Source organism: Oncorhynchus clarkii, chromosome 18 (assembly GCF_045791955.1).
Source record: "Oncorhynchus clarkii lewisi isolate Uvic-CL-2024 chromosome 18, UVic_Ocla_1.0, whole genome shotgun sequence".
Classification (NCBI taxonomy): domain Eukaryota; kingdom Metazoa; phylum Chordata; class Actinopteri; order Salmoniformes; family Salmonidae; genus Oncorhynchus; species Oncorhynchus clarkii.
This window is the reverse complement of record NC_092164.1, coordinates 26,518,997-26,533,440: the sequence shown is the minus strand read 5'-3', so window position 1 is coordinate 26,533,440 and position 14,444 is coordinate 26,518,997. Positions and strand designations below refer to the sequence as shown.

Below are 14,444 nucleotides of genomic sequence, written 5' to 3'. Positions count from 1 at the left end.
TGTACTCCACAGAGCTTGGCTTTACGGAAGTGGCCAGAAAAAAGCCATGACTTAAAGAAAAAAATAAGCAAACACATTTGGTGTTCGCCAAAAGGCATGTGGGAGACTCCCCAAACATATGGAAGAAGGTACTCTGGTCAGATGAGACTAAAATGTAGCTTTTTGGCCATCAAGGAAAACGCTGTCTGGTGCAAGCCCAACACCTCATCACCCTGAGAGCACCAGTGAAGCATGGCGGTGGCAGAATCATGCTGTGGGGATGTTTTTCATCGGCAGGGACTGGTAAACTGGTCAGAATTTAAGGATTAATGGATGGCGCTAAATACAGGGAGATTCTTGAGGGGAGTCGATGCCCAGACATCAATCCAAATGAGAATCTGTGGTATGAGTTAAAGATTGCTGTACATCAGCGGAACCCATCCAACTTGAAGGAGCTGGAGCAGTTTTGCTTTGAAGAATGGGCAAAAATCCAAGTGGCTAGATGTGCCAAGCTTATAGAGACATACCCCAAGAGACTTGCAGCTGTAATTGCTGCAAAAGGTGGCTCTACAAAGTATTGACTGTGGGGGGGTGAGTAGTTATGCATGCTCAAGTTCTGTTTTTGTCTCATTTCTTGTTTGTTTCACTAAAGTTTCCATCAATGGTAAGCATGTGTAAATCAAATTATACAACCCCCCCCCCCAAAAAAAAAAAATTCAAATTTAATTCCATGTTGTAAAGGTGGAAAAATGCAAAGGGGTGAATACTTTCGCACTGTATTTAGGATGCAAGATGATTCCGTGCAGACCAACTACAATGTAGTCGATCTCAAAAACACACTAGTTCCACAAGGGCCTGGCCATATCGAGTCTAAGCTTGTAATTTAGGCAAGATTTTGCATTGTCTTGGAGTTATTGGGATAAGGATAACTGAAGGGTACGATAATATAAGTGAACCCCCATTTCTCATGGGTTTCTGCTGAAAAGCTGGTGAGTGTTGATGTTTACCCTCTGCAGTTTGATGCCGCCCTGGACGTGCTGTCCTCCATCATCGTGGTGTGGCGCTATAGTAATGCCTCCGCCGTTCACTCTGCACACAGGGAGTACATGTGAGTAGATATAGCACCACCATATTTGTTGTTTTTGATGACCAGCAAAACTATATAAAGCCTTGAAATTATACTAGCAGTGTTCTTTTCAGCACACTAAGCTCTCTTCAGATTGGGACTGCAGTGTACAGTATTAGAACCCCAGCATTGTCTCTCCTCCACCTTACTCAGTGCACTGTAAATGGCTGTGTGCCCATACAAAAAGAATACATGTCAAATGTGCGTTTTCACATGTGAATTTGCTGTTTTCACATGTTGAGCTTAAATTTACATGTAAAACAACTCCACATTTAAAAATGTCACTTTTTGCAAGTTTAATCATGTGAAAATGTTAAATTTTCAGGTTCATATGCAGGAAAATGGTGCCCCAAAAATGGTGCTATACATGATTCTGTATACATGATTCTGTATACAGTGCATTTCAATCGCAGATAAAGACGGTAGGTTACTTAAGATAGAAACGATAGGAGGGAGGTTGGTCGGGAAGGATTGGTGAGTGTACTGTATATCGCGAATGTCAAGCAACCCAAAGGTTGCGTTCAAATCTCATCACGGATAACTTTAATATTTTTGCTTATTAGCTACTTTGCAACTACTTAGCATGTTAGCCAACCCTAACATTAATCCTTTAACCACTTAGCTAGCGTGTTAACTAACCGTAATTTTAACCCCTAACCTTAAAGCTAACGTTAGCTGCCTAGCTAATGTTATGAAGAAAGGCACACACAAAGTACATTTTGAATAAGTAATTTGTCTTTCACAATAAGCTGTGATCGTGTGTTGCATGGACTCTGTGCAAAATGATAGTGGTCCCTCAGTTGAGCAATGAAAAAAATAAAAATAAATGGAACATCCCTTTAAGCATGGTGAAGTTATTCATTACACCTTGTATGAATACATCCAGTCACTACAAAGATACAGCCGTCCTTCTTAAACCGCTCAGATTTAACCATGAGGCCAATGGTGACCTTAAAACGGTTACAAAACCTCTTTGCCAAGGCTCCTGGCACTGCCAAGGCTGCCAACATTGTGGTTACTCCACAATACTATCCAGAGTGAAAAAAAGGAAGCCTGTACAGAAATATTGCAAAACATGCATCCTTTTTGCAACAAGTTACCAAAGTAATTCTGCAAAAAATGTGCCAATCAGTTGTCTTGAATACAAAGTGTTATGTTTGGTGCAAATCCTATACAAAACATTACTGAGTACCACTATCCATATTTTCAATCATAGTGGTGACTTATGTGTATGCTTGTAATCAGTAAGGACTGGGGAGTTTTTCAGGATACAGTAGAAATGGAATGGAGCTAAGCACAGGCAATCTGAGGAAAACCTGGTTCAGTCTGACACTGGGAGATATTCACCTTTCAGCAGGATAATAACGTAAAACACAAGGCCAAATCTACATGAGTTGTTTACCAAGAAGACAGTGAATGTTGCCAAGTTACAGTTTTGACTTAAATTTATGGCAAGACCTGAAAATGGTTGTCTAGCAATGATCAACAACCAATTTCAGAGCTTGAAGATTGGGAAAATGTCCCACAATCCAGTTGTGGGAAGCTCTTAGACTCACAGCTGTAATCGCTGCCAAAGGTGCTTCTACAAAGTATTGACTCAGGGGTGTGAATATTTATGTAAATGAGGTATTTCATTTTCAACAATTAGCAACAAAAAAAAAAAAACATGTTTTCACTAAGCGTTGTGTGTAGATGGGTGAGAAATCAATTGAATACACTTTGAATCCAGGCTTTAACACAACAAAATGTGGAATAAGTCATGGGGTATGAATATTTTCTTAAGGCACTGTAGCTGGAAGTAGTGAAAAAGGAAATGTGGGGATTAAATAAAACATGTGAAACTTCACACGTGAATGTTTCCCCTACATTCATTTAGCAGCGGTCACACACCACTGCAGAAAATATATATTTTTGCTGAGACGCCCTTTAAATGGATAGTCTTTGGTTCAACGACGAAGTCTATGGGAACCGCTAGCATGTCATTGCGCTAAAGCTAGTAGCAATGCGCCCCCCGCTGGTTTCCTCCAGCGTCCAACTCCACCCCATGTAGCCAGGCCAAGTGGCAGGTCCTTCGAGACCCAGGCAGAACTGTCTCACCTGGGGCCTTTGTCCCAGACAGAGCCCTTTATTTTATTATAATAATAAATGGATATAGCGTTTTTCATTACAAATAGAATCTGTCGCTTAAAAAAAATACCGATCTGGATGTTCTTATGACGTGTTGGTCTTCCAAAACTTAATGTGGAAAAGTAACATCTTGAGTGGAGGGTGCAATGATGGTGCAGGGAGGTAGAAAAACATCTGACAGCCCCCCCGGTGCTCTTCACAGGGCACGTCGTCTTCGACGTTCACAGCTCCTCTTTCGTAGGTAGGCTGGCTTGTCCACTCTCAGAAGTGTAGCACCCACCTGGGTGATGCAGCGGCGACTGTAAAAGTAGCAGTAAGACCTCCATACTTTGGCAGTAGTCCAGAAAAGCCCCCTACAAGGCGAGCATCTGTCCCCTCACACCGCAGTCCACTTCCCCCTAGGAACCGGGGCAGGCCAAAAGCGGATGCTGCGTCATTCAAATCTTATTAGCTACAGTATCTAGCCAGGCCAAATATAAACTGACTTGCCATAATCAGTCCTGCAGTACGTAGGTCACCACCATATAGTTCAGTTAACCTCTCAAAAGGTTTATTTAAAAATGCAATAAAAAAAACACTTAAATACATTTTAAAATATGTACAATATTTAGAGAGCTCCCTGCTCAGGCTTCCTCACGGCGCCATGGCAACCACATAACTGATTATGGTGTGTGTGAATGAATGTGCAGGGTGTCAGAGGCAAGAAGCAGGAGAGGGGAAACAAAGGAGGTGAAGACCTGGCAAGCTGCCCCCCTCCTTCTTCCGTCCTGACAGACATCATCTGCTGTAGTCTCGGATGTTTTCGTGAATGCAGATCGCCATGGAGCCTCTGGTGTATTAGCCTATAGCCTGGTTAAATGAGCTTGAATGCTAATTTCGCCATTTTGAGGGCAGCATTCAATCTGGTTTAACCAGGCTAATATGAGCCTTCAGTTGTAGCAGTGAACATTGCTTTGGTTCAGAATCCTAATTGGAAGGTTTGTTACCCAGCAGCTAGTAATTGGCCTCTCCTAGGTGTGTGTCGTGGGGGGTGAATGTGTGTGTGTGTAGATGTGTGATCCCTCGGGGGAGAGGCCAGGCAGGAGTAAGTCACTAGGCCACCGGACAATCAAATTACCAGGTTTGGAGACGAATGAGCGAGCAGCATGAATTTGCGCACTTTTATTTTTAATTTTTTCCCCACTGTAATTGGAAGAACGTTGCTGTATTCACCTGCTGACATGACACACGGAGCAGGAGAGAAAGGGTCGACCGACTGGACTGCGTGCGTTTGTCCTCAGTCTAGTCAACCACAGTTCTGTCAAGTCCTTGCATCTTGCGACTTTGATATCAAAACCATCAATCTTGCAATGTGCTTGATGCCAATTTGCCTTGAGTCGACAAGACTAAAAAAAGGTTGGTTGGGCAGGTTTGTTGTGAGGGAGAGTCTGTTATTGCACTTTACACAGCTCTGGGAGGTCTCTCTCTCACTCACAGACAGAGCTCTGGGTCTCCGTCTCCCGCTGCACCACTGAAACCATTCCTACATGGCTCCTCTCCTCTCGCTACTTTGTGTTGCCTAGTTACCTTCCGGTTTGGACCCAGGGGACTGGGTGCTGCTGAGAACGAGCCAGCTATGAGCGTAAGCGCACTCTGGCATCCATTATTGTTTTTGTCTGAACATCATGGATGTTATCTATAATACACTATACTTATTTTTCAACAATTTCTCTTGTTTTTGGGCTCTTGATGTGTTTGCTGGGTATAGTAAATCTGCGCTAGACTACTAGATTAAGTAGGGGAGAGGGCAGACGGTATAAACAGTGGGCTAACCTGACTACCCCAGATGACTTTTTTTTTGTGGGCTTACCTAATTGGATAAAACTGTTTAAAAAAATTAATAAAAAACCTCTTCTCAAATTGATCCTTTGAGACTGTGTTCACTCTCTAAATCTGCCATAGAGAAAAGCAAAATGGTTGTTTATTTAATGGAGGCCTTTTCTCTTCCACGTGCATGGACGTAATGGAGACGATTTGCTATTGTATTACTTACTGTAAGTTGCAATGGACTTGTATGATGTGTAGTTGCATTAGGTCTCCTTTGTCATGGAAAGGTCTTCCTGTGGGCAATGATTTTAGAAATGTTTTAATGCATTATATGATCCCTCACTGACATCTATATAAATGACTGGATAATGTAAATGACTGACACATTCTTTCTCTTGTGGAACTGTATATTTTCAAAGCAGAATATTCTTAATCACTGTTCTCTGACTCTATTTCCTTCCATTTCCCCTTTGTCTCCCTTCATCTCTCTTGCTCCCCTTCTAACTCTCACCCCCTCTCTCTCTACAGAGCCTGTGTGATCCTGGGTGTGGTCTTCATCCTGTCCTCCCTGTGTATCCTGGGAAAGGCAATCCATGACCTGGCTACCAAGCTAATGCCTGAAGTGGTAAGATGCCATATCCTGATGTTGTACCCTTAAGCAAGGCATTTACCCTTAACTGCACCTATAGCTCTCAGTCCAGGGGTGGCACACAGTGTGCCACCCCTGGATTGAGAGCTATAGGTGCAGGAGCCACATAAAGCTTTTTTTGGTGAACTTAAATAAAAGGTTAATTATATATTAAAAAATAAACTAGGCAAGTCAGTTAAGAATGAATTCTTATTTACAGTGATGGCCTAGCAACAGTGGGTTAACTGCCTTGTTCAGGGACAGAACAACATATTTTTTTTACCTTGTCAGCTCGGGGATTCGATCTCGCAACCTTTCAGTTACTGGCCCAACACTCTAACCACTAGGCTACCTGTGCCATATGGTCCAGCTTAACGAAAATACTCAAAGGTAGTGCGCTACATAACCCTATGGGAATAGGGTGCTGTTTGAGAAACAAAGCTCTCTGCTCCACATGTCTGGGCATGTGGGTGTTCATTAAGGTCAGCTCTGGGTACTGTAATACCAGTCTTGGCAGTGCCAGCAGCCTTGGCAAAGAGGTTTTACTGCAGCAAAGGGATTCCAATGAACATCTGGTTGGTGTGCTGAAATTGCTTGTCAAAAACAGAGGAGTAACTAGGTTACCTTGCCTAGTGGTTAGAGCATTGGGCCAGTAACCGAAAGGCTGCTAGATCGAATCCCTGAGCTGACGAGGTAAAAAGCTGTCGTTCTGCTGATGAACAAGGCAGTTAACCCACTGTTCCTAGGCTGTCATTGTAAATAAGAATTTGTTGTGCACTGTATGTGCAGACAAAGGGTTTTCTCGTCTGTACTGTATGCTACAAATATTTTTAGCTTCAAGACAAAAGCACAGTTGCTATAGTCTTCATCAAGTAACATTAGCCTATCAAAAAATGTATGATTTAACCCTCTCATACGAATAAAAAGTACAGGTGGCCTCTCTTAAAATATTACAACAAACCCAGCAAATTTTTTTTGCAATATCATGCAAAGCATTACATGTGGTAATTGCAGCTGAAAACGTTGGCAGAAATGTATTCACTGACAAGCTGTTATATGTGTATATCACACACATAGTTGGAAGTTTACATACACCTTAGCCAAATACATTTAAACTCAGTTTTTCACCATTTCTGACATTTAATCCTAGTAAAAATGCCCCGTCTTAGGTCAGTTAGGATCACCACTTTTATTTTAAGAATGTGAAATGTCAGAATAATAGTAGAGAATTATATATTTCAGCTTTTTTTTTTCAGAAGTTTACATACACTCAATTAGTAGTTGATAGCATTGCCTTTAAATTGTTTAACTTGGGTCAAATGTTTTGGGTAGCCTTCCACAAGCTTCCCACAATAAGTTGGGTGAATTTTGGCCCATTCCTCCTGACAGAGCTGGTGTAACTGAGTCAGGTTTGTAGGCCTCCTTGTGCGCACACACTTTTTCAGTTCTGCCCACATATTTACTATAGGATTGAAGTCAGTGCTTTGAAGTCAATACCTTTACTTTGATGTCCTCAAGCCATTTTGCCACAAATATGGAAGTGTGCTTGGGGTCATTGTCCATTTGGAAGACCCATTTGCGACCAAGCTTTAACTTCTTGACTGATGTCTTGAGATGTTGCTTCAATATTAATCAATCAACACAATAGTGTATGAGTATCTTTTTAATTACAAATGCAATGACCTACACTGTTACCTTGCATATACAGCAAGCTCGTTTTTGTTTTGTCCAATCGCAGCTGTTGTCTCGTCTGTATAGGGTTTTGTTTTCATACACCTTAAGCCCAGGAGTATTTCCAAGAGGAATTTCCCCCCCTTTTTTAACAATATGCCCTGACTATAGAAATTCTGGTCCCATCATAGCCAACACTTTCTCATACACTATCACTATACTATATCTCTCTCTTCATTACTCAATGCCTAGGTTTACCTCCAATGTACTCACATCCTACCTTACCTTTGTCTGTACACTATGCCTTGAATCTATGCTATCGTGCCCAGAAACCTGCTCCCTTTACTCTCTATTCTGAACGTGCTAGACGGCCTTCTCCTCTGTTCCTCTGGTGATGTGGAGGTTAATCCAGGTCCTGCAGTGCCTAGCTCCACTCCCACCCCCCAGGTGCTCTCATTTGTTGACTTCTGTAAACGTAAAAGCCTTGGTTTCATGCATGTTAACATTAGAAGCCTACTCCCTAAGTTTGTTTTACTCACTGCTTTAGCACACTCTGCCAACCCAGATGTCTTAGCCGTGTCTGAATCCTGGCTTAGGAAAACCACCAAAAACCCTGAAATCTCCATTGCTAACTATAACGTTTTCCGCCAAGATAGAACTGCCAAAGGGGGCGGTGTTGCAATCTACTGCAAAGATGGCCTGCAGAGTTCTGTATTACTTTCTAAGTCTGTACCCAAACAATTTGAGCTTCTACTTCTAAAAATTCACCTTTCCAGAAACAAGTCTCTCACTGTTGTTGCTTGCTATAGACCTCCCTCTGCCCCCAGCTGTGCCCTCGATACTATATGTGAACTGATTGCCCCCCATCTATCTTCTGAGTTCGTGCTACTAGGTGACCTAAACTGGGACATGCTTAACACCCCGGCCATCCTACAAACTAAGCTTGATGCCCTCAATCTCACACAAATGATCAATGAACCTAACAGGTACAAATCCAAATCAGTAAACACGGGCACCCTCATAGATGTCATCCTAACTAATTCGCCCTCCAAATACACCTCTGCTGTTTTCAATCAAGATCTCAGCGATCACTGCCTCATTGCCTACATCCGTAATGGGTCTGCGACCAAATGACCACCCCTCATCACTGTCAAACGCTCCCTGAAACACTTCTGCGAGCAGGCCTTTCTAATCGACCTGGCCGGGGTATCCTGGAATGACATCGACCTCATTCCGTCAATAGATGATGCCTGGCTATTCTTTAAAAGTGCCTTCCTCACCATCTTAAATAAGCATGCCCCCCTCAAAAAATGTAGAACTAGGAATAGATATAGTCCTTGGTTCACGCCAGACCTGTCTGCCCTTAACCAGCACAAAAACATCATGTGGCGTTCTGTATTAGCATCGAATAGCCCCCGTCATATGCAACTTTTCAGGGAAGTTAGGAACAAATATACACAGGCAGTTAGAAAAGCTAAGGCAAGCATTTTCAAACAAGAATTTGCATCCTGTAGTACTAACTCAAAAAAGTTCTGGGACACTGTAAAGTCCATGGAGAGTAAGAGCACCTCCTCCCAGCTGCCCACTGCTCTGAGGCTAGGAAACACTGTCACCACCGATAAATCCACTATAATTGAGAATTTCAATAAGCATTTCTCTACAGCTGGCCATGCTTTCCACATGGCTACCCCTACCCCTGTATCTATCCTACACTGTCTTTCTAAGGTCTTTGAAAGCCAAGTTAACAAACAGATTACTGACCATTTCGAATCCCACCATACCTTCTCCGCTATGCAATTTGGTTTCAGAGCTGGTCATGGGTGCACCTCAGCCACTCAAGGTTCTAAACGACATCATAACCGTCATCGATAAGAGACATTACTGTGCAGCCGTATTCATCAACCTGGCCAAGGCTTTCGACTCTGTTAATCACAACATTCTTATTGGCAGACTCTACAGCCTTGGTTTCTCAAATGATTGCCTCGCCTGGTTTACCAACTACTTCTCTGATAGAGTTCAGTGTGTCAAATCGGAGGGCCTGTTGTCCGGACCTCTGACCGTCTCTATGGGTGTGCCACAGGGTTCAATTCTCGGGCCGACTCTCTTTTCTGTATACATCAATGATGTTGCTCTTGCTGCTGGTGATTCTCTGATCCACCTCTATGCAGACGACACCATTCTGTATACTTCTGGCCCCTCCTTGGACACTGTTAACTAACCTCCAGACGAGCTTCATTGCCATACAACTCTCCTTCCGTGGCCTCCAACTGCTCTTAAACACAAGTAAAGCAAAATGCATACTTTTCAGTCGATCGCTGCTCGCCCATCCAGCATCACTACTCTGGACGGCTCTGACTTAGAATACGTGGACAACGACAAATACCTGGGTGTCTGGTTAGACTGTAAACTCTCCTTCCAGACTCACATTAAGCATCTCCAATCCAAAATGAAATCTAGAATCGGCTTCCTATATCGCAACAAAGCATCCTTCACTCATGCTGCCAAAAATACCCTCGTAAAACTGACCATCCTACCGATCCTTGACTTCGGTGATGTCATCTATAAAATAGCCTCCAACACTCTACTCAACAAACTGGATGCAGTCTATCACAGTGCCATCCGTTCTGTCACCAAAGCCCCATACACTACCCACCATTGCGACCTGTATGCTCTCGTTGGTTGGCCCTCGCTTCATACTCGTCGCCAAACCCACTGGCTACAGGTTATCTACAAGTCTCTGCTAGGTAAAGCCCCGCCTTATCTCAGCTCACTGGTCACCATAGCAGCACCCACTCGTAGCACGCGCTCCAGCGGGTATATCTCACTGGTCACCCCCAAAGCCAATTCCTCCTTTGGTTGTCTTTCCTTCCAGTTCTCTGCAGCCCATGACTGGAACGAATTGCAAAAATCTCTGAAGCTGGATACTCACATCTCCCTCACTAGCTTTAAGCACCAGCTGTCAGAGCAGTTTACAGATCACTGCACCTGTACTTAGATGGGCTGTTTACAGATAGGCTATATACCTACCTCATCACCATACTGGTATTTATTTATTGATTTATTTTTCTCCTTTGCACCCCAGTATCTCTACCTGCACATTCATCTTCTGCCGATCTACCATTCCAGTGTTTAATTGCTATATTGTAATTACTTCGCCACCATGGCCTATTTATTTCCTTAACTTACCTCATTTGCACTCACTGTATATATACTTTTTGTTTTCTTTTGTTCTACTGTATTATTGACTGTATGTTTTGTTTATTCCATGTGTAACTCTGTGTTGTTGTATATGTCGAATTGCTACGCTTTATCTTGGCCAGGTCGCAGTTGCAAATGAGAATTTGTTCTCAACTAGCCTACCTGGTTAAATAAAGGTGAAATAAAAAAAATAAAAATAAATAAATATAGTGACAAAGTCGAGGATGCTGAGGATGCAAACACTCTTATTCTACATCTGTACATTGAGTGCTTTACCACTCTCCATCACTGTGGAGTACTGCTCCGCTGGTATGTTTTGCGCAGAGAGGGGCAGCTCCCGCCTTGTTGTTTTACTGGCTAGCCTTTGCAATCAACTTGTCTGCCAGGGAAATTGATGTGAAACCAGTCGCTGGCTGGTTTAATTTTTCCACTGATATGGAAAGCCATTGAGCAAGTACTTGGTTTCGACATAGGCAGCTAACCAAAACTTAACTGAAGTCACATGCACCATTATCAGTTTCTATCAGGTTTCTTTCATCCATTGATGACATGATAACAGGATCATTTACTGTTACTCATTTTTGCTTAGTAGCCAGAGCAATGCTGCCACGTGAGTGGTCATGTGCTGAATGCACAGATATTCTTGGCAAAAGTGAAATTGGAACAAGAGCGGCACCTCCTTGAATTTTTAGAGTTACTTGACAAAGGTGAGTGTCATAGAAACTGCAGAATATGCTCTTTCTAACTCGTATGTGTGAAATTCATTTTGGTGTAGTTTTGATTTGCAGGCTGACTGGCATCGTTTTCCCCGCTCATCAACTTGGATAGTGTCAAGGATATGTTTTGCAACACACACAGCCGCACCAACGTGTCAGAGGAAACACCATACGCCTGGCAAAGGTGTCAGCCTGCATTCGCCCAGACCGCCATAGGAGTCCCTAGAGCGCAATGGGACAAGGACATCCCAGCCGGCCAAACACTTCCCTAAACCAGACAACCCTGGGCCGATTGTGCGCTGCCTCACGGGTCTCCCGTTCTCGGCCGGCTGCGACACAGGCCTGTATCAAACCCAGATCTGTAGTGACGCCGCAAGCACTGCGATGCAGTGCCTTAGACTGCTGCTACGCTTTTCATTAAAACACTGTTGACTACAGTTATTACTCAAATGTACAAATGCGTACTTGCTATGCCTCGACTGCTACCTGAGGTCGGTCACGAAACTCGCCCGACAATTATCCCCCTATCCCCCCTAAACAGAATTCTTGTTGAGCCAACACTCCTACATTATAAATGGTACTAGCAGAGCAATCTTTTTGAAACGGTTTAAATGTATAGTCATTTTGCTAATGTTTGAAAGTAGGGTATGAAATAGTAAAAAAAATCATTGACACTGGGTAATGACCCTCATAAGCATGTTATAAAATCAGCAAAAAAGAGACGTCCCTTTTTCAGGACCCTGTCTTTCAAAGATAATTGGTAAAAATCCAAATGACTTCACAGATCTTAATTGTAAAGGGATTAAACACTGTTTCCCATGCTAAAGAGGCTTTTCTACGGACTCTGAAGAACACATGCCCAGGCATGTTGCCAGGAGGCATGAGGACTGCAGATGTCGCCAGGGCAATACATTGCAATGTCCGTACTGTGAGACTTCTAAGACGGCGCCACAGGGAGACAGGACGGACAGCTGATCGTCCACGCATTATCAGACCACGTGTAACAACACCTGCACAGGATCGTTACATCCGAACATCACACCTGGGGTACAGGATGGCGGCAACAACTGTTCAAGTTACACCAGAAAAGCACAATCCCTCCATCAGTGCTCAGACTGTCCACAATAGGCTGAGAGAGGCTGGACTGAGAGCTTGTAGGCCTGTTGTAAGGCAGGTCCTCACCAGACATCACCGGCAACAACGTCGCCTATGGACGCAAATCCACCGTGGCTGGACCAGACAGGACTGGCAAAAAGTGCTTCACTGACGAGTCGTGATTTTGTCTCACCCAGGGATGATGGTCGGATTCGCGTTTATCATCAAAGGAATGAGTGTTACACCGAGGCCTGTACTCTGGAGCCCGATGAATTTGGAGGTGGAGGGTCCGTCATGGTCTGGGGCGGTGTGTCACAGCATCATTGGACTGAGCTTGTCGTCATTGCAGGCAATCTCAACGCTGTGTGTTACAGGGAAGACATCCTCCTCCCTCATGTGGTCCCCTTCCTGTAGGCTCATCCTGACATGACCCTCAACGCTGTGTGTTACAGGGAAGACATCCTCCTCCCTCATGTGGTACCCTTCCTGTAGGCTCATACTGATATGACCCTCCAGCATGACAATGCCACCGCTCAGAATGAGCAGTATGACTAATTTCCTGCAAGCTAGGAATGTCAGTGTTCTGCCATGGCCAGCTAAGAGCCTGGATCTCAATCCCATTGAGCACGTCTGGGACCTGTTGGATCGGAGGGTGAGAGCTAGGGCCATTCCCCCCAGAAATGTCCGGGAACTTGTAAGGTGCCTTGATGGAAGAGTGGGGTAACATCTCACAGCAAGAACTGGCAAATCTGGTGTAGTCCAGTACTTAATGCAGCTGGTGGCCACACCAGATAATGACTTACTTTTGATTTTGACACCCCCCCCCCCCCCCCCCCCTCCTTTGTCAAGGGACATATTATTCCATTTCTGTTAGTCATATGTCTTTGGAACTTGTTCAGTTGTCAGTTGTTGAATCTACAAATATTTACACATATTAAATTGGCTGTAAATAAACGCAGTTGACAGTTTTTTTTTTTTTTGCTGAGTTTGTCTTAACAGCTGACAACTTGTCATAACCTGTTTATAATAGTCACAACATGGTCATGACACTTATATTTGGACCGGTTCTGGCATATATTGTTATTTTATGGCTGGCTGACACCTTCATACTGTAAGTGTCAAAACCCACATTTATTACATTTAGTTTTTTTCCCTGCCAAGACGTTTCCATTCTTTTTGAAAGTTTGTTTCATAAATGCTTTGATGAAAACATTAAAACACTTTACACAGACAAAGAGAACCATTGCAATTGTACAATAAAACTAAAAGGGCTGAGCTCGCTGTATGCAGGGTTGAATTGTGTAGGCCTTTGCATTTGTAATTAAAACGATACTCATACAGCACGTCATTATTGTTTATTTAATTCCAGTCAATTATTTTTTTTAATTAAAAAGGCCTAGTTAGCCGAGCCACATACAGTTCGATTAACCGAAGTTGGATCACATTCACATTTTCTCAGAACACAAGTAATGGGCCTATTTTAGGCTATAAAAACATGACGTTATGTTTTTCCTGGCCAGGCCCAGATGGGATCAGAGCACGTAGGCTACTAGTAGCTGTGGTTATCAGTAGACTACAGTCAGACTGAAGCACAGACAGTGTACACGTTGACACATCAATAGGCATTTTATTAAATGTTTTTGGGGATGCTGGTATGGGCTTCCCAGTGAATTCACTTATACCCATGTTTTCAGTTACAATTTGCTATTACACATGTAATGATTTGCATAATAGTTATACAAATTAAGCCTGGTTTGTTGTAATCTTGAAAGGTAGGCCTACTGTGCTTTTTATATTAGTATGAGAAGGTTAATCGTAATTTTTTTAAATACGCTATTGTTACTTGAAGACATGGTGTTAGCAACTCTGCTTATGTCTTGAAGCTCAAATGTAATGAGTAGCCTACAGACGAGAAAATAAACCATAATTGTCTGCACACGTTTGTGAATTGTTGCATTCAACAGTGTAGCTAATATGTTTTAGGAGAAACATTTCTGTCATTGTTGAATAGTTTGCTTAGTGGCTACTGTAATATTTACGGTCAATTTGAACTGTGGACCAATGTTGTGTTGCCAGCCACAACGAAAGTTATGGTAAG

The 14,444-nt window shown here is 43.1% G+C and overlaps 1 protein-coding gene across 1 annotated transcript in view; it reads left to right on the top strand.

The window, feature by feature from the left end:
* LOC139372547 (transmembrane protein 163a-like) overlaps positions 1-14,444 on the top strand; it is a 37,592-nt gene that overhangs the window by 10,798 nt on the left and 12,350 nt on the right. Inside the window, exons 4-5 of the mRNA XM_071112285.1 lie at positions 996-1,087; positions 5,567-5,663. Of these exons, the coding sequence (XP_070968386.1) occupies positions 996-1,087; positions 5,567-5,663 (189 nt within the window). The remainder of the gene's footprint in view (positions 1-995; positions 1,088-5,566; positions 5,664-14,444) is intronic.